Source organism: Hemicordylus capensis, chromosome 4 (assembly GCF_027244095.1).
Source record: "Hemicordylus capensis ecotype Gifberg chromosome 4, rHemCap1.1.pri, whole genome shotgun sequence".
NCBI lineage: Eukaryota > Metazoa > Chordata > Lepidosauria > Squamata > Cordylidae > Hemicordylus > Hemicordylus capensis.
The window spans coordinates 48,476,994-48,503,934 of record NC_069660.1 but is presented as its reverse complement, the minus strand read 5'-3'; the positions used below and the strand labels follow the sequence as shown (position 1 = coordinate 48,503,934).

Here is a 26,941-nt window from a genome sequence, read left to right as displayed (position 1 = left end):
CTAAGTCTGAATATATTCTCTCTTTCTTTTGCAGAATTTTGGGGTGATATTGCCAAAGAATTTTACTGGAGGAGCCAACACACTGGACCATTTTTGCAGTACAACTTTGATGTCACGAAAGGGAAAATTTTTATAGAATGGATGAAAGGGGCTACAACTAACATTTGCTACAATCTGTTGGACAGAAATGTCTATGAGAATAAACTTGGGGACAAAATAGCTTTTTACTGGTAATGTATTGCTTCTTATTGCAATCTCAAAAGCTCTGACAAATCTAGAAACAAGAAAACTGTCATATTAGATAGTTTTGTGCTGGCACAATCTATGGAGACTTGAGAGGGGAATAGGAAAGAAAGACCTGTTTCTGACATCACATAACAAACCAAACCAAACCATGGCTTCTCATTATGAGAACAGGCCTTGGGTCCATGTGTTTTTCCTTAAGTTAACTTTTCTAAAGTTGTATTTTGATGAAGTTACAGCAAGACTTGCCTACTTTCCCCTCCCCTCTCTTCCTTCTCTGTGCACGTGAGAGGAGATTGAAAGCTTCTGCTTCACTCATTCAAGCTCAGATAATTGTGTTTTAAAGGGACATCTGGTTAGTCCAGTAGAGAAAGTGGAAATGTTCGGTCTCCACCTTTTGTGTGTGAAGGAGGGGGAGTGTGCTAGCCCAAAGCTCCTGCAGACCTCTCCATGGTAGTCTTAACCATGGTTTAGATCGGGGGGTGTCAGTTGTTTGGCCCATATAATGATCTAGTTTCTCTGTAAGGTACAAGCATGCAGAGCAATTCTGATGGCCAGTTGGTTAATCTGGGTTCCTGCGCATGGCCACTATTTCTGGAGTTACTCTCTTCAAGGCTTGAATATTCTCACCTTTCTCTTGGCAGGAAGCACCTGCCCATTTCCATAGCAACCAGCCTAGATGGTAAGGAAGGAGGGACTCAGGAGGGGGATAACTCCAAAGCAGTCCAGGGCCAGAGGAGTAAGATTATGCACTGGTGGAAGTGAAGGGCCAATCGGGCAGTGGTGCAGTGAGTGAGGATGGGAAAAGAAAAGGCAGCAGGCAGGGAATTCTACCCTAGGAATTGCATTTTTGTTTGCTCCGAGACTGGTTTCTTTCTCTCTTCCCCCCCTGTGATCCCCACCCCCCGCCCGCCAATCTTTCTTTCTGCTGTTGAGGGGAAAACCTCTATGGTCTGGGAGTGAGACGATCTTTCACCTGGCACTGCCGCCCTCTCTAGCCTCATGCATCCTCCTCCTCATGAATGCATTGTGATCATTTTTGGTGGGCTATGTAGTCCCCTGGAGGTGAATTTGACTCAAATCTTGTCCACCACCCGATTGACACCCCTGGTTAATATGACTGTCTAAACGAGATGAATGGATATTGTGTCAGAGCTGAATTTCAGTGGAACTTGCTTGAGAAACCTTTTCTAGCTAAAGAATGCACTCACTTTAAAAGGGGGGAAATTGCCTTGAACTGCTTCTGGCTTCTTGTATTCCAAACTGGCTCTGAGAAAAAGGTCTTCAGTGATGTTGGATCTTTTTGAAAACCTGTGGGATGCTGCATTGACCTGCAAAAAGTCCTGTGGGAAGATTGCATCAATTGGTCATCAGTTTCCTTAAAATTAGGTGCTTCGACAGTGGGGTTCATAGTGAGGTTATGACTACTTTTGCAATGGTGCTTTAAAAATACCAACTCACTTTGCCCATAAATCTGCCCTTCAAATGGTCATTCTGTGAAGTTTAGATATGGACTCAAAGTGCAGGAAGTTTAAAGTGAGATTTGTTTGGCAATGTGTGATGGTTGGTATAGCAAGTATATTCTGTATAACAGGTGCCTGCTGCAGGCAGAACAGAGCTTCCTATGTTCAGCATCTTTGACATTTATGATGTCTTTTATATTGTCCCTTTTGCAAGGCAACACAAAAAGTGATATTACTGTTTTTTTGTCTGCAGACTGTTGCTCAGTTCTCCTTTGTGCCCAGGAAAACTCATGTAATTTGTTTCCTTTCCCTGACAATTCTAGTTCCTTCCCCTCCCCCCACCCTTGTGTTAGTCCTTAACACAGTAACAGGAGAGGCAGGAAATGTGACATGAATCCTATCTATGTATACTAGGAAGTAAGCACCATTGAATTAACTGTGACTTAACTCATAACTACATGGCTGACATCTGGACTAATGACACAGTGGTTCTGTGGAAGAAGCATCCATGTAGCACAAATGCTTCTGAAGTGTTCCAAACTAATGCTGCACCAGTGCTTGCTTGAAGGATGGAGGGGTGCAATTTCAGCAATCTCTCCTTCCCCTGAAGCCCTCTATGCCACCTGAAAATATGTCCCTCCGGGCTGTGTAACCCTCAGGGGCATAATGTTGGGTAGCACAGAGCACTTTCAGGGGAAGGGGAGATCATTGAAATTCCTCCACCCCACTATATGAGTGGTGGAGCTGAGTTAGTTGAACTCATCAGAAGCTCCAGTGCTTCTCTCCTAGCACTGATGCTTTGTTAGCCTGGATGTCAATCGGTGTGTTTTAAGATTGCAGCTGTAGTAATGCATGTGTTTCAGATACAGGCCTTTATCTTTTAAACATGCTCCAGATTTCCAGTAGCCACCTGGTGTTATGACTTTGGTTTTCTGACTGTCCTTGGAATTAGCATGTGGGATACAAATTGCGTGCAAGAAATGCCTCCTGCTTAAAGATAAAGGTAGAGTTTCAGAAGCTTAGTTTCATAGCTATGTGAATGCTTGGTAAAAATGGACCTTTCTTCAGGCAGTTGTGAGGCAGAATTGCATCTCTGGCCCTGGATCTAGTTGTAGACTGTAGAACCCATGACTCTGGATCTGTGTTTCCTCTAAGGCATGCACATATCAGTGTGCTTAAAAGTTTTTTGACATCTGCTCAGTTAATTTTAGATCCCACTCAGGTTGAATCAAGAAGGCTCCACTCTGAATGCATGTGCACACACATTGCCTTGATACTTACACCTAGGACAAAACTCATTCCACACACAGATGAAAAAAATTAGTGGGAACACAGCTTTGGATGTCAGTAGTTCATGCGTTGGGTGTTTTAGACCTTCCTGTGGAGTTTGTGATGGGTTCGGCCCCATATTGTTGCATGAACTTGATGGTGCAGCTTATTGCAAAGATGAACATTACTGCCAACATTGGAATGGTAACATAACTTTGCTCACTGCGGGCTAGTGTAGATGTAATGCTGGTAACTCTGCCTTTTATAATGGTTTGTGTGTGGGGGAGAGAAATGTATAGTACTTTGAGCTCCTTGGAGAAAGGGTGGCATAAAATAAATGAATTGCTTAAGTATGATCAAACCATTGAGAGCAGACTGCAGGATGGTGCATGTACATGTACCTTTGCACCTGTTCTTGCACCCAAAATTATGATGCTGCAGAGTCTATCTGCAGTTGATTGATATGTTGGAAGCAGCATTAACTATATTTTGAGCTGACTGTTGAGTTGTGCTTTACCCAAGATCTGTTACCAGCTTCAGATCCTGAGTTAAGTGGGAACCCAAGCAAATGGTAACCCTGGTTAATGTCAATACCTATACAATAGTTAGGCCATTTAGCAGGAACTGGTCCTCCAAAAGGAGGACTGGGAGGAGGTAGTGTGTTACCTTGCAGCCTGCTCCAATCCCTTCCCTAGTTAAGCAATTGCATGTGTTCTGTACCAGCCCTCTGAAGAAAACCCACTGGGATGTAGCAGGAGATGGTTGCTAAGACGACTAATAAATCAAGCCCTTGAGCTGGTTTGAAACTGGACACCTCTCTCCAACTTCTTCATACCTCCCTAAAGAAATAAACAAAAACAGTAAGAGTTTAACTAAACTACACGGGCAGCCCATTAACTGGTTTCATAAGTAATAGCTTGTATTGCATTTTCTAAATACATTTTAAACAAGTTGTTCTAGTAAGAAATAATCTGCCTACTTTCCTTTCACTATCCTTACAACTGGACTAAAGTTGGTCCAAATCAGTTAGGCAGTTCACAAGTTAGCCCACTTGTAACTCAAACGTTAATGCATCCACCATCTTGAATTGGGGTGGATGACATCACAGACTACGCCATGGAGGTGTCTCTACAGCTGTAGCAAATTTGGTTCAAATCGGTTAGGCGGTTCACAAGTTAGCCCACTTGCACCTACACAGGTGTTGGATTGGGGGATGCTTGGCTTGGCAGTAATATAGTGGAAAAGGTTCTCAGCTTTGCAGAATCATGAACTAAATATGAGTCAGACCTGTGATGCAGCTACAAAAAATGCAAATGTGATTTTAGACTGCATTAATAGAATTATAGTTTCCAAGTTGCAATAGGTCCACTTTATTCTACACTAATCAGACCTCATCTGGAGTATTATGTCTTGTTCTGGCGCCACATGTTAAAAGGATGCAAAGAAATTAGAATGATTCGAAGGTAATGAACATGGAAAATCGTTCTATATTCATTCATTAATTCAGTTTCTATACCGCCCTTCCAAAAATGGCTCAGGGTAGCTTACATTAAAACAAAATAATTAAAATAACAGTTAAAAAAGACCATAAAACAATTAACAGTTAAAACATTCAAAACAGTTTTAAAAACTCTGGAAAACCAGGTTACAAGTTAAAAACATTTACAACCATTAAAAAACCCTGGAAGGCCAGGCCAAACAGATAGGTTTTGAGGGCTCTCCTGAAGGTCAGTAATGAATTCAAATTATGGATTTCTTCAGGGATCACATTCCACAGCCCAGGAGCAGCTACAGAGAAGGCCCGCCTCTGAGTTGCCACCAGACATACCAGACATACCGGTGGCAACTGGAGACGGACCTCCTCAGATGACCTCAACGTGCAGTGGGGATCATGCAGAAGAAGGCGCTCTATAAAGTAATCTGGACCTAAGCCATTCAGGGCTTTAAAGGTAATAACCAGCACTTTGTATTTTGCCCAGAAACATATCGGCACCTAGAGCAACTGTTTCAAAACAGGCATAATATGGTGTCTCCAGGTTACCCGCAAGACCAATCTGGCTGCCGCATTTTGAACTAACTGAAGTTTCTGAACTACGTACAAAGGTAGCCCCACGTAGAGCCTATCGCAATAGTCGAGCCTGGAGGTTACCAGCTGATGCACCACTGTTTTGAGGTCATCCTCTTCAAGGAATGGGTGCAGTTGTCGAATCAGCTAGTGATGTGCCTGGACCAGTCCGGCCTAATTAGGCGTGTGGCCTAATACTCCAAGCGGGATTGCTGGACACCTCCTTCATAGACCCTGCAGCAGTAGTGGAGTCCAAGTCAGCCCGAATAGAGAAGATTTTGTCCGCAAAGAACCCATTAAAAGCATCACAGCAGAACATTTCTGGGGACTGATTTAAAGCAGAAGGAGCAGAAATTAAACTCCTCACAACCCGGGATAGCTCTGCTGAACGCGAACCTGCAGACGCAATGCACGCAGACCAAAATTCCTCTCTTGCTGCATGCACCGCTACTGCATAAGCCTTTAAATGGGTCCTACGCCGCATTCTGTCAAATTTGAGCAGAGTTCTCCTCCACTGGTGTTCCAATTGCCTACCCAGCCGCTTCAGTCTTCAAAACCCCTCGGTATACCAAGGGGTCATTTTTGAAGCAGGTTGGGAGGGATGCTTAGGAGCAATCATGTCTACTGCCCTGGTGAGTTCCCTATTCCAGGTTCCCATCAGAGCATCAACAGAATCACCGGCTGCACCAACTTTAAAACCCTCCAAGGCTTTTTGGAATCCTACTAGGTCCAGCAGCCTTTTTGGGTGGACCATCCTAATAGGTTCATCACCCCTGCAGGGGTGGATTGTGGCTGTGAAACCAACCTTAACCAGGTAGTGGTCCGTCCTTGACAATGGGGAAACCACTGTATCTCCAACCCACAGAACACCCCTCTGATCTGAACAAAAGACTAAATCGAGTGTGTGGCTGGCAACATGAGTTGGTTTAGAAACTAATTGGGATAGGCCCATAGTTGTCATGGCTGCTATGAACTCCTGAGCCGCACCAGACAAGCCAACCCCAAAGTGGATATTGAAGTCCCCCAGCACCAAAAGCCTGGGAGACTTCAACACCAACTCTGTGACCAGCTCCGTCAGCTCAGTTAGGGAGTCAGCGGGGTGTATAGTACACCAACAGAATCCCCAATCTATCCCTAGTACCCAGCCTCAAAAATACACACTCAATATAAGTCAACTGTCTCACAAGGGCCCTGGTAAGGGCGATGGTATTTTTATGGACCACAGCTACTCCACCCCCCGCCCACTTCCCTTAGCCTGCTCCACAACAGAGTAACCTGGTGGGAGAAGCTGGGCCCACACTGGACCACTTGCCTCCCCCAACCAGGTCTCAGTTATACACGCCAGGACAGCTCTCTTATCCACGATCAAATAATGGACAATTTTGGTCTTATTCTGAACTGACCTGGCATTGCAGAGGAGCAAGGCCGGACTCTGAGTAGTTGGAGCTGCTCTCCAAGGCCTGAGAGTTGACAAGGTAGTTGGAAGAGGAAACCGTTACTAAATTACTAGTTTCCCTTCCCCTGTAACGGCCAGCTGCTCTGCCAGTGCCAATTCTTCTACTTTCCCCACCACTACGGCAATAGCCACCCCAGAACTGCCAGACACACCCCCTGCACCATCCCACTCGAGAGCCCAAACACACATCTGAGAAAAGGCCTGACACGATCCAGTACAATAAAAACCAACAATCTCAAGTCCTGACTCCCCCCCCACCCCACAGTATAACCTCCTCCCAGTCCTCAGTCCCACCCTGAAGGCTGGCTGGCCCCCTTTGGTGGCGGGCTTCGGCAGCCGCCTACAAGCAGACCGCCAGCCACGCCTCAGGCTTGTCTTCCAGGAATATATGCCTCCAGAAGCCCAGCAGCCCCTCCTCTCACGAGACACACACACACCACCCTTTGGTGGCAACCCCACCGATGGAATTATGGAAGGATCTGGCTGTGTTTAGCCTGGAGAAGGGAAGACTGAGCAGAGACTCCCTTCAAATACTGGAAGGGCTGTCACATAGAAGAGGGCAAAGATTTGTACTCGGCTACCCCAGAGTCTAGGGATGTGCACAAACCGGTTTGTCGGTCTATTCACAGACCACCAAACTGGTTCAAAAGACCAGCATTTGAGCCAGTTTGGAGGTGGGGAGGGGGTTGCTTTAAGGTGTGGGGAGGGTGTCCTTACCTCCTCCACCGTGTTTCCTCCCGTGCCGGCCACTTCTGGTATTATACTGGCGGGGGCGGCTAAAGGGTATACAGCTACCTTGCGCCGTGCCTTAAAGCAACCCCCCCTTCCTGGGAGTGCACAGAACTGGTTCCGTGCACATCCCTACCAGAGGCCAGGCTAGATCTAGTTGGCTTAAATAACAGGAGTGTACATTTCAGTTGAACATTAGAAGAGTCCTCTCAGTGGCAAGAGCTGCTTGACAATGGAAATAGTTACCTACCTACAGAGGCGTAACTACTATTAGGCAAGGGGAGGCGGCGGCTGCCTGGGGGCCCCCATGCCTTGAGGGGCCCCCAAGAGGCAAATCACATGAGGCAAGTCACATGACTATATATTGTGAAGTGTGTGTGTATCAGCGAGGGGCTCATTTTAAAATTTTGTCTCTGGGCCCACTCCAGCCTTGTTACGCCCCTGCCTACCTAGCGGGGTAATGGGCTGTCCCTCACTGGAAGTCTTCTGGGAGATGCTGAACAGCCATCTGTTGCAGATGCTGTAGCTCTGGATTTGAGCATCAAGCTCCAGGTTGGGCTAAATGGCCTACAAGTCCCCCTCTGTCATTCTGTGTGTGCTTTCTCTTGTAACATTGGTGGATAAATCTACTCAAGTTTCATATTATTTATCTAAGAAGTTGCCATCATGACTTGTTTGTCAGGCTGAACTTCTCTTGTGCTCTGAACAATATGTAAGGAGATAAGATGCCTTAGATTTAGCAGAAGGAAACATTGTGCCCAGGAAGGGATGCTGTTGAGATGTAGTTGGAAATCTGAGCTAGAAATTAGAGCATACAATGGGTGCCCATCCAGAGAACAAATTGCATTTTACAAAACTGAAAGTGCCCTGTTCACAACTCCTGTGTCTATAACATGAATAGGTATATTCCAGTTCAACAAAGTGACTTGCAGACCTTAACACTTCCTCATAGCTAGTTCTAGGATTTAATGTATGTTCTGTAAATATATGGAGATACTGCAAACTTTTAGGGATGTTTGTAGATATTCCTTAAGTCCAAAACAAATGATAACTGGGAGACACTTGAACAGCCTCCTAATGCTTTTAAAAACTGAAAAACAGCATCAAAGGTTGTGATGGGGAGTAGAAGAGTGGTGGCAGAAAGGCTTAACCCTTTGCCTTCCTGTTGTTTTCCTAGATCGCTCTCCCCAAGCTCCCTGATATCTCCTTGTCTGGCACCCTTTCCAGGATGCTCAGAAGATTTTTGTGTCTCTTATCTTTTGGCAGATAAATCTCCATCCATTACATATAAAGTGGCAAAGTTTTGCTCTAATGCTATGTGGTTATGTCAGTTTTTTATTTCATGCATATGTTCTTCCTGAATTTTTCGTTTATATTTATATTTATTGTTAGCAATTGCTAGTCAAGTCTTTGATTGGTACTGTATGTGACTGATGTTTTATTATTTTCTAGCAACTGTTAACCTTTTGTAGGATTTCTTTATTCTGCCTTCCTTAAATTGTTTTCTAAGCTGACAATGGGTTGTAAATAAAATATCTATCTAAAATATCTATCTCCCAGGCAGCATCCCCCCCCGCCGGCCGCCGCAAACTCTCTACTGAAACTAGCAGCCTCCCCTCTGCATGAGGTGATTCATGTATGTCATCTAGTTTGGCTGTGAGTGATGACATTGACCGTCTTTAAAGTAGTCCAACAGCTGGCTATTAAAGGAAGCAAAAAGAAAGCTTTGCTTTTTCTTTTAGTACAGGACTTGACAAAATCCCAGGCACCAGGGAGCCCTGGTGCCTAGAATTCTAAACAGGATGCAGACTAAGACAGGGCTGCACAACTTTACTGGTCCTGCAGATGTTGGCCTACAGCTCCCATGATGCCTGACAATTAGCCACTGTGGTTGGGGATTATGGGAACTGTAGTCCAGAAACAGCTGGAGGGCCGAAGTTATGCAGCTCTGGTCTAGGATATTCAGAGCAGAGTTATTTAATCTTTATTTGTCTCAGGCAGCCCTGTTTCTGTTATAAGTACGGTACTTTTAAAGAGAATAAAGACAAGTCCATTTGCCCTTCTGCTCCACAATGTCTGTCACTGCATCTGGTAATATGGTCAAGTGTCCATTGTCTGGCTCTGAAGTGTTGGCTCATAGATCTAAATAGAATTGGTCAAGGCCTGTTTTAGCATTAGTTTATATAGTGCCAGCTCAAACTTAGGTGAATGCCCCTTCCTTCCAACCCTACTGTGGGAAGGGCAGGATTGCAAGCTTCCCAAACTGGGTTCCAGACTGTGCATTGAGACACTTCTGTGTTAGGAAAAGGAAGAAACCCATGAGAAGAACATAATGGGCAGTAATCCTACATGTAGGGTTGTTGTGGTTTTTTTGAAGGAAAAACACACACCCTTACTTGTCCCCTTACTGCACCTTTACTTGGAGTCTGCAAATGCCTATAACTTCTCTACATGTAGGGGGTCAAATCTCAATGTTAGAGCACGTGCTTTGAATGTAGACGGCCTCAGGCTCAATCCTTGGCATCGTCATTTAGGGCTAGGAAAGACCGCTGTGTGAAACCTTGGAGGGCTGCTGTCAGTCAGTGTAAGTGATACTGAAATAGATGGACCAATGATCTGGCTTGGTATAAGGCAGCTTTCTATGTACTGGATGTATCTGTAGCTAACACTTACTTGGACTCATCATATGTTACAGTCAACTTGCGGTATAAATGTTGGTATTACATGAGGGGCTGTTAGTTGAGATTCAGTTGTTAATTTGGGTGCTTAGTGTATACAGGCAAACAAGTTTTCCTTGTTCTGCTGGTGTGTGTTAGCTCCTGATTCAGATGAGATATATTCTGAAAGGGAAATGCCACTTGGAATGTGTACCACAGTTTTATTGTTTAACTTTATGCAATCGGGAATTCTAGCTCTGTTTGTTTTATTACATTCATTCTGCTCTCCCTTGCATTGAGCTCCAACACTAATTTGAATGTTAATGGAGTTTTTATAATGGGGAAGTTAGATGGCTTAGGTTAATAAAGTATTGTAGTCATAAGTGTCATGATCTGCAACAGTAGAAGAATTTGGCAGATTGATTTCTTCAAATCTAGGTTTGATGCTTGACATACTGGCTGCTTTCACACACAACGCCAAACCAGAAGCAAATGAGCCAGAGGTTCCATTTCACAGACGTCCACATGTGTGAAACCACGATTCATCACAAAAGTGGCTCAAGGTTTTGGAACCGAAATCATAATATGAATCTTTGGTTTGTAGTGAGTTTCGCTGCTCCAACCTGAAGTTTGAAGGTGGCATCATGTCGTCTGAATTCTGTTGCCACCTTATCATGGGTTTTGTGGTGTGACTGCTGCCAAAACCGTAGAGAGGGTGGCTCAGACCAGCCCAGGAACATGGCACCTTTCGGCATGGACCACCCACCCTTGGCAGGGAAAGGGCATTTAAACCCGTTCCCTCACACAACTTGCACTCCCAGCCTCACAAGAGCCCCGCAGCCACACACGCTCACACAAGCACAAGCACTGGCAATGGGGGGATGGAGGACCACTTGCCCTGCCCCCCACTGTCTCTGCACTCCTCCAGCCATTGCCCAGCATCAGGGATGCTGCATTGTCGCGTCCCAAGCTTCAAAGCATGTCAAAGGGAAAAGCCACATTGGGGGAATTCCCGCTTCCCACTGTATCTCATGTCCCCCTCCTGCCCCATCTTTGGCAATCTGCAGAAAAAGGGGATGGGATGACAAGACAGGCACTTTGTGGAGAGGTCTCCACAAATCAAGTGATGGAGAAGTATTTGCACACGCACATGGAGTCTTGGTGGCACCATCAATCGGGCAACCTGGTTGTTTCCTAACAAAGATAACACATGTCAGGGGAGTGATACCTGGGTCTGGCTTGCCCATTACGGTCTGTGTTGATAGGCAGCCCCTGGAATTCTTGAGTAGCTGTGCTCTGTTTTTTTGTACAAAATAGTAGGGGAAGTGGGACTCAACCCTCGGTGGCCCATTCCTGGGGAAGCTGCGTTTTGATGCTTCAGCAGGCCTCTCTTTGGCTGCTTCTACTGGCCTCATGGGGCAGCTGCCCTGCTCACGCCTTGCGGTCTTGCGGCTATTTTCACAGGATTCTTATGAGGTGTTTTTGACGAAGGCCAAGAGTCATTAACACTGCTTCTCTGCCGACAGAGGCCATGACCCAATCCTCATCATATGATGTCTTTCCTTCTACTAGTTCTCAGCAGCTGGTGGTCCCCTCCCCCTCCCCTGCTTTCGCAACACTATGCTCACAATGAAGAATAACCCCACATCTACAAAGCAGATTGGCTCCTCTTCCAAAAAATTCTATGTACTAGCCAGCGAAGTTATGGCGGAGCTTGCCATAACTACAATAGATGCGTCAGTCGTAGCCTTGGGAGTCCGGTGCTATTATGAACGAGGATGGAGATGAGCAGCAAAGGCCCCCTGAGATAGGAAGAATGGCAGCCTCCTGTGTAAACCGTACGAGGAGGTGGCCATTGCTCTCTGGGCCTTGGCCTCCACGTCTACTTTTTCTTTCATCTTTCTAAGCCAGGCCTGCTCAATTTAAGCGCCCCCAACTGTTTTGGGACCACAAATCCCATAATCCCCAGGGATTATGGGAATTGTAGGCCAACATCTGCAGGAGGGCCAAAGTTGAGCAGCCACATTCTTCTCTGGGAGGTTTGGCAAAGAGTTATTCTAGGCCTTGACAAATTTTCCTTTGATCTAGGAGCTAGCCCAAAAATTTAGGAGCCAGACTCCCTTTTCACTCTTCAGATTTCTAGTTTAAACTGCGATGACTTCCTCCATACGTTTGTGTGTCCATTATTTTTGTATGTGTACCAGAGTGGCAGCCAGTCAGCCAACAATATCCTCTGCTCTGGGGGTGTGGGAAGAGACTTTTTGCTCACCCATAGCAATGCCCTCAACTCCATGAGGGAGCAGACTCTCTGCTTTGCTTGCTCCATTCTTCCTCCTCATGCTCAAATTTATCCACCCTGGTTGCATATGAATGGGAAACTTGATGTGTGAGCACTGTAAGATATTCCCCTTAGGGGATGGAGCCACTCTGGGAAATGCAGAAGGTTCCAAGTTCTCTCCTTGCAATCTCCAAGAGAGGGCTGAGAGAGACTTCTGCCTGCAACCTTGGAGAAGCCGCTGCCAGTCTGTGTAGACAATACTGAGCTAGATGGACCAATGGTCTGACTCAGTATATGGCAGCTTCCTATGATGGAAGAGGACACAAGCAGGGAAAGGAGGGAGCAACCTACCCCTGCTTGGGTCCTTCCATCATGTGGCACGGGTGGCATGTTTATGTTTCCAGGCACCATGATGAGCTGGTGCCTGGGATTTGTCAAGCCCTGAGTTATACCAATAAATCTTGGACATCTTTTCATCTAGTTGCCTTGCATGAAGCCACCTTCTAAAGGAGTGAGTGAGTAAAACAATTGGGACAATATGGGGGACATCATTGCTTTGCTCTGGGATGACAGTGCTTTTCTGAAGTGTATAAATATAACCTGCAACTTCGTGTGTGTGTGTGTGTGTGTGTGTGTGTGTGTTTTGGCATAGATTTACTGCGTCTCTCTCTTCCTGGTTGGCTGTGCTTATAATTCTTGCAAGATTTCATTTCATAAATTGCATTTCATCAGCGGTGATATCTGCCAAGACAGTAATTGGGTAAGATGCCGGACTGACTAATGCAATAAGCACAAGGAAGTGGATTGCTCATATACTGATTGAACTGGAGGTACAGTTCAGCTACTGGCAGTGTGTACTGCAAATTGCATGTTTGTGTGGAAACTTTCCTATTAAAGAACTTTTCTCAAGGGCACACAGCTTGCTAACTGAATGAGAGATTACTGTTTGTGATGCCATGACTAAGAAGTAAAACTATGGAGGGATGTAACATCAGGCAGAAGGAATTGGAACCTCTGCGGCTTTGGTCAGATATGTGTCATAATGCAAACACCCAACTTAGGTTAACACTCTGTTAAATTTGAGCTCTGATGCAATTTGTTCTGGGGTGTGACATGGGAGGAGAGCTGGTCTTCTGGTAGCAAACCTGAAATCTTCCCTTTTTGCATTTGAATGGGGACATGTGTAAGCACTGTAAGATATTCCCCTTGGGGGATGGGGTTGCTCTGGGAAGCTTGCATGAAGAAGGTTCCAGGTTTCCTCCCTGGCCTCTCCAAGATGGGGCTGAGAGAGACTCCTGTTTGCAAACTTGGAGAAGCCACTGCCAGTCTGTGTAGAGAGAATACTGAGCTAGATTGACTAATGGTCTGACTCAGTATATGGCAGCCTGCTATGTTCCTGTGTTCAAGGTTTTGCAGAGAGACTACACAAAGATCAAAACAGTGCTTGCATCCAAAGGTTAACACCTCCATCCCTCCAAATCAAAAACCTTTATCCAGCTGTTAAGGCTTCACAGTGTGGAGTCTATGGGCAGTGTTACACGTAAAGATGGCATGTAAGTATAGGAAAGGCACTGGTTGCCAACAGGGATGTCATGGAAACACCGCCATTTCCATTACCCGTGACGCCAGAAATGTTGGGTGAATGTTGGGCGGATAACTTTGGTTACTCACCTTGGCTTAACATTGCTACTTTCAAATGTCAGTTTAAGAATGTCAGGCTGCACTGGGTAACCAACGTTCTCTGCCTGGCTCTCATTGGACACTTCTGGCTTCACAGAAATGGCGGCGATAGCAGGAGTGTGTACCCGGTGGCAACCAGTGACTCTTCCATGCTTCTCTTAGGTGTGAAGCCACCCTGTGAAAGTAACCATAGGAGAAAATAGTATTATGATTTAACTTTTGATGTGGAACGAATTTGGCTTCTTTCTTGTGCAATGCTCACCTCCCAACCCACCAGCTGCTCTCAGCTGCTTCAGATTTCTGGTGCTGGACTACATGCAGCCTGTTGTATAGCCGTCCTTTTGGTGTTTGGGTTCATTTAAATGGGAATTATTTTTTACCTAGGACTTTGCAGCCTCAGAGCATCTTTTCAGTCCTTGGAGGTGCCGCTTTTTGATCATGCATAACAGAATGTTGTCTTGTGCTTTTGTCAGACCTCAGGATAGAAATTCCAGGGGCTGTTTCTGTGAATCTGGGGGGAACCAATTGGGGAGGGGGAGTGTTTGTATTGGACAGTTACCTTCTCCCTACCTTGTGGCTGGGTTTGGAAGAAGCTAGTTGTGTTGGCTCATTTGGATGTCTACAAAACTGACAATTGTGCCCAGGAATTTGAAAAAAATTCCAATCCTGCTTGTCATTGTTTTACGTATTGTTCCTATTCATTCCCAGCACAGTGTCCTTCCAGTGACTGTTGCTGGGGTCTTCCTTATGTTCCATACTTGCTAACATGTCCCTATTTTCCCATTCACCTGAATGGGAAAATAGGAACACATTGGCAGATATGATGTTCCTTTTATATTTGGAACCCTTGGAGGATAGGGAACTATGTTATTTCTGTATTAACTGCTTTGAGAAGTTTGAAAAGCAATATAGAAATATTAATATACAGTTTGCAAAGTACAGCTGTACACAGATTTTATTACCACGGGTAACAAAACCACAAATAATGAGGCACTGAGTCTATGGGATTGCAGGGGTTTGGTTCCTTGACTTTTTTTCCTTGAAAAAAAAGCTTCCAAAAGTGCCGCCAAACTGAGAAAACAGGCTAAATGAAGTGTCCAAAGAACATTTTTCAGAAACTGGCTCTTATGAGTGCCCTTTTTTGCTATGGTTGCTCTTGCTTTAAATATATACTTAGCAGTTCAGGACTGGATATGGCTGATATACTTAATATGCTTTGGGCTATGTCCACCATGTAGAACAACTTCCATCATGCTGATTTCACTTGTATGGCTTGTATGTCTTGTTTACTAGTCATGGGTTTCCAGAACTTAAATTTAAGTCCTCCTATTGTAGATGAGCTTATAGGAAGTGTTTCTTTTTCACTGCAGTCAGTCTGCTATCATGACTGCTATTCCTGGCCACAATTCACAGGAAAGTCTGGGGGAAATTCATAATGGATTGATTTAAATGGCCAATAGAAAATTTAAATCCACTTTCTTACTGATACTACTTCACATATTTCTTTAACAATGGTGCAGATCTGATCACAAGAATATCTGTTTACTAGTAGGTGAGGCCTATTGTTGACTGGGCAAAGTCATTTTGTGAAGATTACTTTTATAGGTGGTTCAAGAAATTAATATGTAATAGAATTTTTTACTAAAGTGCTGGGAAAAGTAAAACAGTGTGAAATTTATACATTCCTTTTATTTTATTTATATGGCTAATTTCCATATATGGTAAACTTTAATCTGAGAAAGATCTTTTGCTTCTCTTGAGCATGAAGTTTTTGAATTATTGGTCTCATTATTCAGTGTGAGAAATCTGTTCAGAATAACAGTTAATTGCAGAACAATATTCAGAATGTCTGCTACAAGTTTTTTTTTTTTTTAAAATGCCTCCCCACCTCCCCCGCCGCCCCAGCATATGCTGGTATAAAAAGTAGTTTGCTCAGCTAATTCAAGTGGCAGGATTGTGTGTACAAAATTTGGTATTGGACAGTAAGTAATTGGGAAGTATGGCTTTCTTTCTCAGGAACACACCCACAAACTCTTCAAAATAGATAATAGACCACTCAATAGAGCATTTACAACATTTAGGAAGGTATGCTTTGTATGTCCTTTTTAGATAACCTGATTTTTTACTGATTTAAGAAATAGTGTACAATACTTGGCAGCAGAGCTGGTGGTCTCCCACGAGTTGGTTCACTGGATGGAAGGCACAGCAGCAGCACAGGCAGGGTAAAGTGTGCCGTCAAGTCAGTTTCGACTCCTGGTGCCCACAGACCCTGCGGTTGTCTTTGCTAGAATACAGGAGGGGTTTACCATGGCCTCCTCCCATGCAGTATGAGAAGATGCCTTTCAGCATCTTCCTATATCGCTGCTGCCCGATATAGTACCAACAGGGATTTGAACTGGCAACCTTCTGCTTGTTAGTGAAGCATTTCCCCGCTGCGCCATTAGGTAGCTTTATACAGGCAGGGTAACAGGTAGGAATTTGCAGATAGTTAGAGGCTGGCTGGTCAGAGTCAGCTGCTGCAAGGCTTGCCAGGGAAACCAGGTTCAGATATGAGAGGGCATGGATTTCTAGAAGGGTTCAGCAGGAGCCAAGGAGCTGTTGTACCAGCAACTGAAAGGCTGCATTTGCAAGGTTTAAATAGGAGTGGGGAGGTCTCCAACCACCTCCTGGCCCTCTTCAGCCCTATCTGATGCAGCTGGACCTAGTTCCTTCCTCAGCTCTTGAGGAGACCCTCATGGGGAGACCTTTCTGGCCATAGGTGATGGGTTTCTCAGTGAGCCCCTCACTGCCGCTGCAGTAACTCAGACTGAGCTTGGCGTTGCTCAGGGGGCCCCAGCAGCATATGAGGTGATTCCACCACAGGGGGTGAGTCTGCAGAGAACCAAGGGGATAGTGCTGGATTCCAGAGGGACTTCTGGCCTAAGGGAGGCAGAGGTACCGACTAGGGGTTCCTCATCGGAGACCTCTGGGGTGGGGGCGCGGATTCCCGATGGATGGAATTACCCGTGTCAAGCTGCCCTGCATTGTCTTGTTGCACAGCTTATATTGGAAATTTCTCTTTTTTACCCAGGAAAGGAATTTCTTCAAAATATTCACAGATAGGGCCTCATGCCCAGAAGCCGCATGCCCAACCGTAAATGTGATCGCCGGCATTTTCGTGGTTGGCAGGCTGGAGTGCCCCTGCCTTGCAGTCATACTTTTGGTGTTTACCTCTTCAGCCGAGCACCATAACTGTGAGCAGCAAGGACACTGCCTGACAACACTCCCTGCTAACTTGGCAAAGAGGCACCTTTTAACGTGGTGATCCTCTTTATTTAGCAGGAGAGTAACTTGCCCTATCCACCCCCAGCACAGTACCTCCAGTGACTGTTGCTGGTATCTATCTTGTGTTTCTTTTTAGATTGTGAGCCCTTTGGGGATAGGAAGCCATCTTATTTATTTTATTTTATTTTATTTTATTTTATTTTATTTTATTTTATTTTATTTATTCTCTGTGTCAACCACCCTGAGCCAATTTTGGAAGGGCAGTATAGAAATTGAATTAACAACAACAAAAGTTAAAATAATCGACATAGCAATACCAGGGGATAGCAGAATAGAAGAAAAAGAAATAGAAAAAATAACAAAATACAAAGATCTAAAAATTGAAATTGAAATTGAAAGGCTGTGGCAGAAAAAGACCAAAATAATCCCAGTGGTAACTGGCGGCTTAGGTGCAATTCCAAAAGAACTTGAAGAGCACCTCACACCATAGGGGCCACAGAAATCACCATCGGCCAATTACAAAAAGCAACTTTACTGGGAACAGCCTATATTCTACGATGATATCTATAATAATAACAGCAACAATATTGATAATAAAATTCAGCCATCCCAGGTCTTTGGGAAGGACTTGATGTCTGGATAAAACAAACCAGTGAATAACACCTGTCTGACTGTGTAAACAACAACAACAACAACAACAACAATAATAATAGCCAAGTGTGGGACTTTTGGACATGCTCAGGAACTCTGTACATGGGTACAGTGTTCCTTTCTTCACTGTGTGTGAATAGGGCTCAAGTGTAGGTATAGCACATTTGTGATGAGATTTAATCTTAGCTGTGTTGTTTTTCTAAATGAAAAACTTAGCATTTTATTTACATTTTTAAAAATAATGTAAAACATGGTTTTAATTTTAAAATCCATTTTATTTTATTTTTTGAACATTTTTATTTACTCTGTAAAACCCCTTTCTTGTCTGTAGAGAGCTGAATCATGGTGAGCTTCACTTGTGCAAGCTGTCTTGATATGAATAGGAGTTGCACAAGGGTATAACTGTGCAACTCTCATTTGTGTCTAGCCAGCGTACATAGGAGACATTCTTAGTGGAGTCGCTTAACAGAAAAGGGTTTAACGGCTTAAAAAATAAGAAAGATTTCTGTGGAAGTGTCTGCAGATAAAGAAGGGTTTGGGATCTTGTTTTGATTGTTTGAGAGTGGTTTTATTTTTGCTCCCTATCTTTGTAGTGTAAAAACCGATAACACATCTCTTAAGTAAGGAGTTGGTTTTGTCAGTCATCAGCCCAGATGTTTAGGCTGTACTAGTCTGTTGTGATTGGGATGTAGCAAGCTTTCAGATGAGTTAAGATAATGCTGGCAGGAATTCATAGCAATCACCTTGTTGCACTTGGCCAATATCAGCAGAAGTACACTAATTTGCAGGCAGTGATGTAGTTTTCTAAAAATAAAAATGATGATGATAATCAGACTTTCTGATGCCCTAAATCTGACTGAGCATGCTTAGGTCTTGGTTAGCAAGCATGACATATCCCCTTTGCTAAGCAGGGTCCACCCTGGTTGCATATGAAGGGGAGACTACATGTATGAGCACTGTAAGATATTGCCCTCGGGATGGAGCAGGATTGATTTGATTTAAATCATGACTTAATTTTAATGATTTTAATCACAATTTAAATTACTAGTTGGGAAGATTCTATTTAATCCTCATTTTCTATAAAAGTACATTCTTTTTGTCTAATATGACCTTAATACATATTTAGAGATGGTTCGTTTTTAGAAGGTAGTTATACACTACTTATAATGCTGTTGCATTCGGGCAACCAGGCCTTGCATTCCGTTGTTGCACTGTTTGCATTTTGCACACATACCTGTCTTACCAACAGGTACAGGAACTTCATGAAAATATTCATTAAAATCTCTTTTATAGCCTGTTGCCATGATAGGTGTTTTCTTTCTACAGTGGAGGATACACTCAGAGGAGGTGGGAGGAGTTTCTTCAGGACTGTATGAATATGTTCTGTTCACTTGTGGTTTCATGTTCTCTTCCCCTCCCCATCCTGTGCGTTTATATCCAGACTCCTTCTCCTTGTTTCGATCAACTACTGCTCCCCCATTCATTAATTGACCTTCTTTGTCTTTGCACTTGGGGGGTAGGGTAGGGGAGCAAGGGCTTGAGTGTGTGTGTGTGTGTATGTGTGTTGCATGCATACCACCTGCAGAGTAGGACTGATCTCAGTTCTGCCATCTCTCACCCCCATATACTGCTATTAACATGTTCATAGAATATAATTATGATTAATATTCATGATGAAGTTACAGGGGGACCCAGGCTAAACCCCTACATAGGTACCATTTGGTCTCAGGGACCAACCTGGTACCTATGTAGGGGTTTAGCCTGGGTCCCCTGTATGATATCATTGGCTAGGTTCTTTATGGATTTTTTTAAAAATCTGATTTTTATTGTTTGTTTGTTTGTTTTAAAAACACCATTGATTTTTATCAATGCTGGGATGGAGCCACTCTGGGAAGAGCACCTGCATGCTTGTATGCTGAAGCTTCCTTGTTTCCTCCCTGGCATCTCCATGATAGGGCTTAGAGCAGGCCTGCTCAACTTAGGCCCCCCAGCTGTTTTTGGACTACAACTCCCATAATCCCCAGCCATATTAGCCAATAGTCAGGGATTATGGGAATTGTAGGCCAACATCTGCAGGAGGGCCAAAGTTGACAGCCCTGCCTTAGAGAGATTCCTGCCTGCAGTCTTGGAGAAGCTGCTGTGTAGACAATATTGAGGTAGAATAGATGGGCCAGTCGTCTGACTCAGTATATGGCAGCTTCCTATGTACTTCTGGTTAGTATCCACTCTTCCCCCCCGTGCCCCACAAATATATCACACACACAAGGTATATTTATGTGCTTTGTAGAGATAGTGGCTGACATGCTGCACAACAGTTTGTCAGCCTTGTAGTATTGTGTGCATGCAAGATATACAACTGCACAGATGGCATTATACAAGAGTAATTCAGTTATTTCCAGTGGGCTTACTCTTGTGTAATGCTATTTGCACAGTTTGGGTATTTGTGCAGCTTAAGTACCACTTGATAAAAAATTACAACATTCAGATGCCCACTGTGAATGATGTTGTATCCATTCATTTTGTTACTAATTAATGGTATGAAGCAGTGCATTTTTAGAAATGGAAAATGTTCCATCTCAGACCACTCTTTGCGAATGTGTGACTTGATGTGTATGACAGACTTGCTCAGTTAGGTGTTAAATTAGGATTTTGTTCCTCTGCTTCTTGAATGGAAAATCTTAATCTTGGTGAATGCCACCAAGATTGGCATACCATGGCAGGACACTATGCTCTGATGTGATTGAGAAATCTGGATCCTATTTCATGCAGACTTGGAGCATTTAACAGTATTTCACATGCATTACTATTGCTAAACCTTGGTGATAAAATGCTTGAAATTTGGGCAAAATGCCTTGATCTTGCTTTTTGTAGTTCTTCCCCCAGAGCACTTTATGGAGAACTGTACTGCATGCTCATTTGTTGTTGTTCATTCACTCTGGCAACACAACACTTAACATTTTGTAAAATAGTAAAGCATGTTGCATTTATTATCTGAACATTAGCCTTACAACAACTCTGTATAGCAAATGACAACACTTATCCCCATATTGCAGGGGGGACCTGAGGATGAAAAGTGGTTTGCCTAAGACTACCCACGGAGTTCACGGCAGAGGGGAGATTTGAACCAGGAAAGTCCTGGTTCACAGCTCAGTCACTTAGCCACTACATTGCCCCAGCTTTCTGCTACCTCCGCATGTCTGGTATGGAGGGGCACGTTTCAGTGCATACCTCTTTGCTCCATGTATAGGCTACCAGCTGCATATTGTAAGTAGAAATTTTATGCTTGTGGAGTTTGCAGATATCTTGAAGGATTCTTGCACAGCCCAGATGGAGCATATGAGACATTTTCCAAAACAGAAATGCATATGTGAAGGCGATATTTCGATTGGTGGTAGGTTATGGGGTGTGGGTTGAACATGTGAAGCTACCGTTCATACCACTAGTCTATAAAAGTCGATATTGTCAACCGTGATTGGTAGCGATTCTCCAGGCTTCAGGCAGGGGTTGTTCCCAATCCTGCCTGGAGATGCCAGGGATCGTACTTGAGATCTCTTGCACATAAAGCACATGCTGTATTACTGAGCCATGCCCCTTCCATGTTAGAGAGGGCATTTTGCTCTGTAGTGCATTGTTTAGGTGGGATTACATTTTTGGGCATCTAAATGGCATTGAGAATCTTATGGAGTAAATGGAATTTGAAAAATCCATAAAAGGACCGACTGCTTGGGGGAGTTGGGTAGTTTTGTCCTGCAGAACTGTGACCTGCTGGGGGACAATTTTGTTCTTGAGCGATTTTGGAGAGTGTCCTATATGCTTCATCTGGACTTATGCGGGGGTGTCTCTTGGGTGATACGCAAACTTCCATATCTGCACAACTTTTGCGTGCAGTATGCTGCTGGTAGCCAGACATGAAAATATTTTGGTCTTACTTGGATGTTATACTTCTGCACCATGTCTGGGTATATACCGATGAACTAATCTGATTCCTACTTGGATTTTACATGAAAGAAAAAGGTAATTGTGCTTGGTATCCCCCTTGTGTTCTTGCATGAGCCAGCGTGGTGTAGTGGTTAGAGTGCTGGACTAGGACCAGGGAGACCCGAGTTCAAATCCCCATTCAACCATGATACTTGCTGGGTGACTCTGGGCCAGTCACTTCTCTCTTAGCCTAACCTAATTTACAGGGTTGTTGTGAGAAGAAACTTAAGTATGTAGGACACTGCTCTGGGCTCCTTGGAAGAAGAGCGGGATATAAAATGTAAAAAATAAAAATAAAGTAAATAATACATCTTTGAAACAGATATGGGAGAATCCCTTCATTGTTTGGAATATCTTCCCAGTCTTCTGTTTATGACATAGAACCATGCTAAGAGGAAGTTCACAATAATTCCCAGTGGCCAACATCCTGACTAACACTCTGTGCCCTATAGGCACAAAAAGCATGTGTGCAGTGGTTACAGTATTGCTTCAGCAGCCTGGACACTCGCACATGTGTAGGAGCAATTTTCTCTGGCTCCACTTCCCCCACAGGAAGTGCTCTGTGCTGCCTGAAATTATGCCCCCCACCCAGGGACATGAGTTCAGGTGGCACAGAGCTCTTTGGAGGAGATGGGCCTAAATTGTTCCCTGCCAGTGTGCATTTGGTCTGCTGAAGTGGGACTGTAGCTGCTGCATGTGTGCTGCTTTTGCTTGCATGTGTGCAGCATCAGGATGTCGGACACAGACATCTTGCTGAAAGGGACCTGGCCACTGTATGCTAAGCACTAGTATCAAGTGGCCAGTTCCAAGCTAAGATATCTAAAATATCTTAGAGAGTGCCTTCTTTTACATGATCCCCACCGCACGTTAAGATCATCTGAGGAGGTCTGTCTCCAGTTACCACCGGTTCGTTTGGTGGCGACTCAGAGGCGGGCCTTCTCTGTAGCTGCTCCCGGGCTGTGGAATGCACTCCCAGCAGAAATTTGAAATCTTAATTCCTTACTGACCTTCAAAAGAATCCTTAAAACCCATCTGTTTGGCCTGGCCTTTCAGGGTTTTTAATTAGTTTTAATTGTTTTAAAGCTAACCTGGTTTTCAGGGTTTTAATTGTTCTGATAGTTTGTTTTTTAAGATGTTTTTAAATTGGTGTTCATATTTGTATTTCTGTTTTAATTGTTATTGGTTTTAATGATTTCTGTTTTTAATTGTAAACTGCCCTGAGCCATTTTGGAAGGGTTGTATAAAAATCGAACACACAAACAAACAAACAAACAAACCTCCAGCTGGGAGGAAGCAGCAGTAGCAGCTTGCATTTTCTTTCTCCCTTGTCCCAAACCATGCTGCCCTATTGTTTGAGAGGTGGCTTGTGACCAGTTGAAAGTTCCTCCTATAATGATTGTTTAACCGAGCTTTTTCCAAGTGGATCTGCTGCATGGTACTGCATGGTACTGCATAAAAACTACGCCATGCTGTTCTAATATCTAACCTGCCCATTCTTTCTCTGGTTCCTTATCTCCACTTAACATACATGGCTTCAGCTTGGTTCAAAGCAATTCTTGTAATCTCCTTATTCTGGCTGCCATAGCTTTACTCAGACACAGAATATACAGATATGTATTTTAAAATTAGTTATATTTCAAAGCAGCAGCATATAATATAACCTTCAAAGTATGGCTCCTCTCAGTGGCCCAAGCAGGTGTCTGTCCTAATGGAAATCCCCTTGTTGTATCAATACTTCATTTTCCTATTCCCTAGTTTGGTATTTGTGGTGGTTTCTCTGTGGGTCCTCCAATCCTTTTGTTGGCAGAACAAGACTCTGGCAAAAGGTAAAATTGTACCATTGAGTCGGTGTCGGCTCCTGGTGACCACAGAGCCCTGTGGCTGTCTTTGGTAGAATACAGCAGGGGTTTACCATTGCTATCTCCCGCTCAGTATGAGATGATACCTTTCAGCATCTTTCTATATCGCTGCTACCCAATACAGGTGTTTCCCATAATTCGAACCAGGACCTCTTGCTCCCTAGGCAAGTAACTTCTCCACTGTGCCATTAGGTGACTAAATAAGACTCTGGCTACTGGTCCTTATTTCAGGTCTCACATCTAGGCTAACAATATAATTTGAAGATATTCTGATCCCATTTCTGCTCCTGATTGCTCATGTGATAAGTGTGCTCAGGTGTATGTATCTTCTATTGGAGAACAACATCCCGCCAACTGCCACCTATGCCTTTGTAACCAAGAATTGACTTCTTGGATGTACATGGAGATGCCCTTGTAAATGTTGGGTTTTCTAGGTAGTGCAGAATCTGGCAGACTATCTCTTAACAAGGCCAGTAAGAACAGGTAGAGCACAACAGGACTGTCTGTCTTTCAGAGTCTAGGTCCAATTCAAGGTGCTGATGTTAATTTAAGGTCTTGCATACCTGATTGCTTCTTTCTGTTTCAAACTTCCATTCTCTCAAAGACTTTATTTACAGTTCCCTCCATCCATTATGTGTAGCTGGTTAGTTGGGACAGAGTCTCTTTATCTGTGAGCCATCACTTGTCACCTGTAGTTTGTCTTGGCCTAATCTTGCTGGAGCCACCTAATGGCACAGTGGGGAAATGACTTGCCTAGCGAGCCAGAGGTTGCTGGTTCGAATCCCTGCTGGTGTGTTTCCCACACCTATATCGAGCAGCAGCGATATAGGAAGGTGCTGAAAGGCATCATCTCGCAGTGCACAGGAGGAGGCAATGGTATACTCCTCCTGTATTCTACCAAAGAAAACCACATAGCTGTGTGGTCGCCAGGAGCCGACACTGACTCGACGGCACAACTTAATTTTAATCTTGCAGTCATGCAAGATTATGTCATGCAAGATGTCCTTTATTCAGGCTATTGTTTGACGTCTACTACTAGTGCTACTACTGATATTTATATACCACTCTTCAACTAAAGTTTTCAGAGTGGTTTACACACAAAAATAAATAATACATAAATAAGATGGTCCCCTTTCCCCAAAGGGCTCACATTCTAAAAAGAAACATAAGGCAGATACCAGCAACAGCTACTGGAAGGATGCTGTGCTGGGGTGGGGTAGGGCCAGTTGCTCTCCCCCTGTTAAATATAAGAGAATCACCCCTTTAAACCATGTTTCTTTGCTCACTTAGCAGAACTGTCTGAAAATAATATGTGTTCATAATCTGATTGTAACATCTGCTTTTTATTGTATGCTTTCTCTCAAAAATCTTTGTTTTGAAAATCAGGCAGGATACAAACTTGTAAATAAAATAGAGTCCGCATAAATAGCTATCATCTAAGCACTGTTTATGATCTAGCCAGCATTTTGTAGACACACAGACTGTACATTCTTGCCCTCTAATCCCTTTGGGTGATATGCAGCCTGATCCTCTTGCATGTTTACTCACAAGTCCCATTATGCTGAATGGATTTGCTTCCAAGTTAGGGTGCAGCTATAGTCACTTGTTTGAGAATAGGGCAGTGTGGAGTAGCACCTGCAAAAATGATATTAATCATTAAACATATTTAGACAGGCATCTAATTTCAGTTCTGTTGGGATCTCTGTTCTTTACTACCTCCTCTATAGGACTGAATAAACATTACTGGCCATGAGGAGCCAGTGTGGTGTAGTGGTTAGAGTGCTGGACTAGGACCGGGGAGACCTGAGTTCAAATTCCCATTCAGCCATGAGACTAGCTGGGTGACTCTGGGCCAGTCACTTCTCTCTCAGCCTAACCTGCTTTACAGGGTTGTTGTGAAAGAGAAACTCAAGTATGTAGTACACCGCTCTGGGCTCCTTGGAGGAAGAACGGGATATAAATGCAAAATAATAATAATAATAATAATAATAAAATAATAATAATGAGGTGCAGAAACGACCAGTTTTTTTGTTTCCTTCTTCGGTTTTTTGCCTTGTTCTAATATTATGCCTAAACAATGTCCTTAATTTGTTTACCATTAAATTGTATACATCTCTGATGAAAAGTTGTACTTCATTGTGTGTTATGCATTTCTTCCAGATCTTTCAGTCTGAGAATTTACAAGGTGACTTAGAATAATAAAATAATAAAAACAGATTCAGTGAAGTAAAAACCAAAATACAACCATTAAAAACAGGGTGTAAAACAGCAATAGCACTGGCAGCAATAAAACACACACATGTTCATTTAAAAACATAGGGTAATCTGTGTGTGACAAATTCTTCTCTCTTTAGTGTTTAAGGTCTAAACAACTTGTTCAACCTCTTTTAAGCTCCTTTATATTTTACTTATACTGTATTTTTAATTCTTCCCGTCATTCATCATCTTTTGTGCCAGCCCCTCAGATTCTTGGTTCACTGAGAACTATTTCTCTCTCTCCCCCTGCTTCCACTTGTTTACCTTTTTGCTTTTCATTAAATTCCACTTAATTTTTCCCTTTGAAAATGCAAGATACAGTGTACATACCAGCCTCAGAATATATAGGAATGCCTGAATGTTTTTGAATGTTCTGTAGCTTCCATTGACATAAATTATGTAATACTGACTGTGAACTGAGGTATACATGTAATTTTTGACTTGTTAATATGAACAGTTTTGTAGAAGTTTTCAAACTCCTTTTCTGAGTGTGTTTACTCTGCCTTGAGCATCAGAGTATGGAAGCAAGTGCCCTCTTCTGGTCCAGCTTTCAGTTTTTATTAGCTCTGAATAAAGGAGAGTAGGTGCATTAATTTTTGTTTTGAGAGTTGCTAATGGCAGTTCCGGTCTTTATTCAAGAAAAGGAGGGTCAAAAAAGTATCTATCCAGTTCAGCTGAGCCTGTCAAAAGCATTTGTAAAAGCTACAGTGAGCCTGAGCATCCTCTCCATTTTAAAAGAATCATCTCTGCTAGTGGTAGTCTTTTTAAAAATATCTATTCCCCCCATTATATAGCCTAAAAGGCATTGGCTGACATGTAGAATAATGAAGTTGTCCTAGTACAAGAAGATTGCGTAGCTGCATAAAATCATTGAGATGTTCGAAACGTGCTCTTGCACAAAAGTTCCCTGTGGAACATATGAGGAATGCCACAGGTTCTGCACTTCATTGTACAAGCACAGACCTGCTTTCAGACTAGTGCTGCGCTAGTGTAACATGCGCTTCAGACTTGGCACACTAGCTAGGTGCATGTTTGTGCAAGCTCTTCATTAGTCTGGATGTCCACCATTGTCATTCATATGCATTTGTATATA

The 26,941-nt window shown here is 43.5% G+C and overlaps 1 protein-coding gene across 5 annotated transcripts in view; it reads left to right on the top strand.

Annotated features, from left to right (window-relative positions):
- The window catches only part of ACSS2 (acyl-CoA synthetase short chain family member 2), a 79,139-nt gene that overhangs the window by 6,604 nt on the left and 45,594 nt on the right, over positions 1-26,941 (top strand). For all 5 annotated transcript variants that reach the window (XM_053247554.1, XM_053247552.1, XM_053247557.1 and 2 more), the window contains one exon: positions 35-230. In XM_053247554.1, the coding sequence (XP_053103529.1) occupies positions 35-230 (196 nt within the window). The remainder of the gene's footprint in view (positions 1-34; positions 231-26,941) is intronic.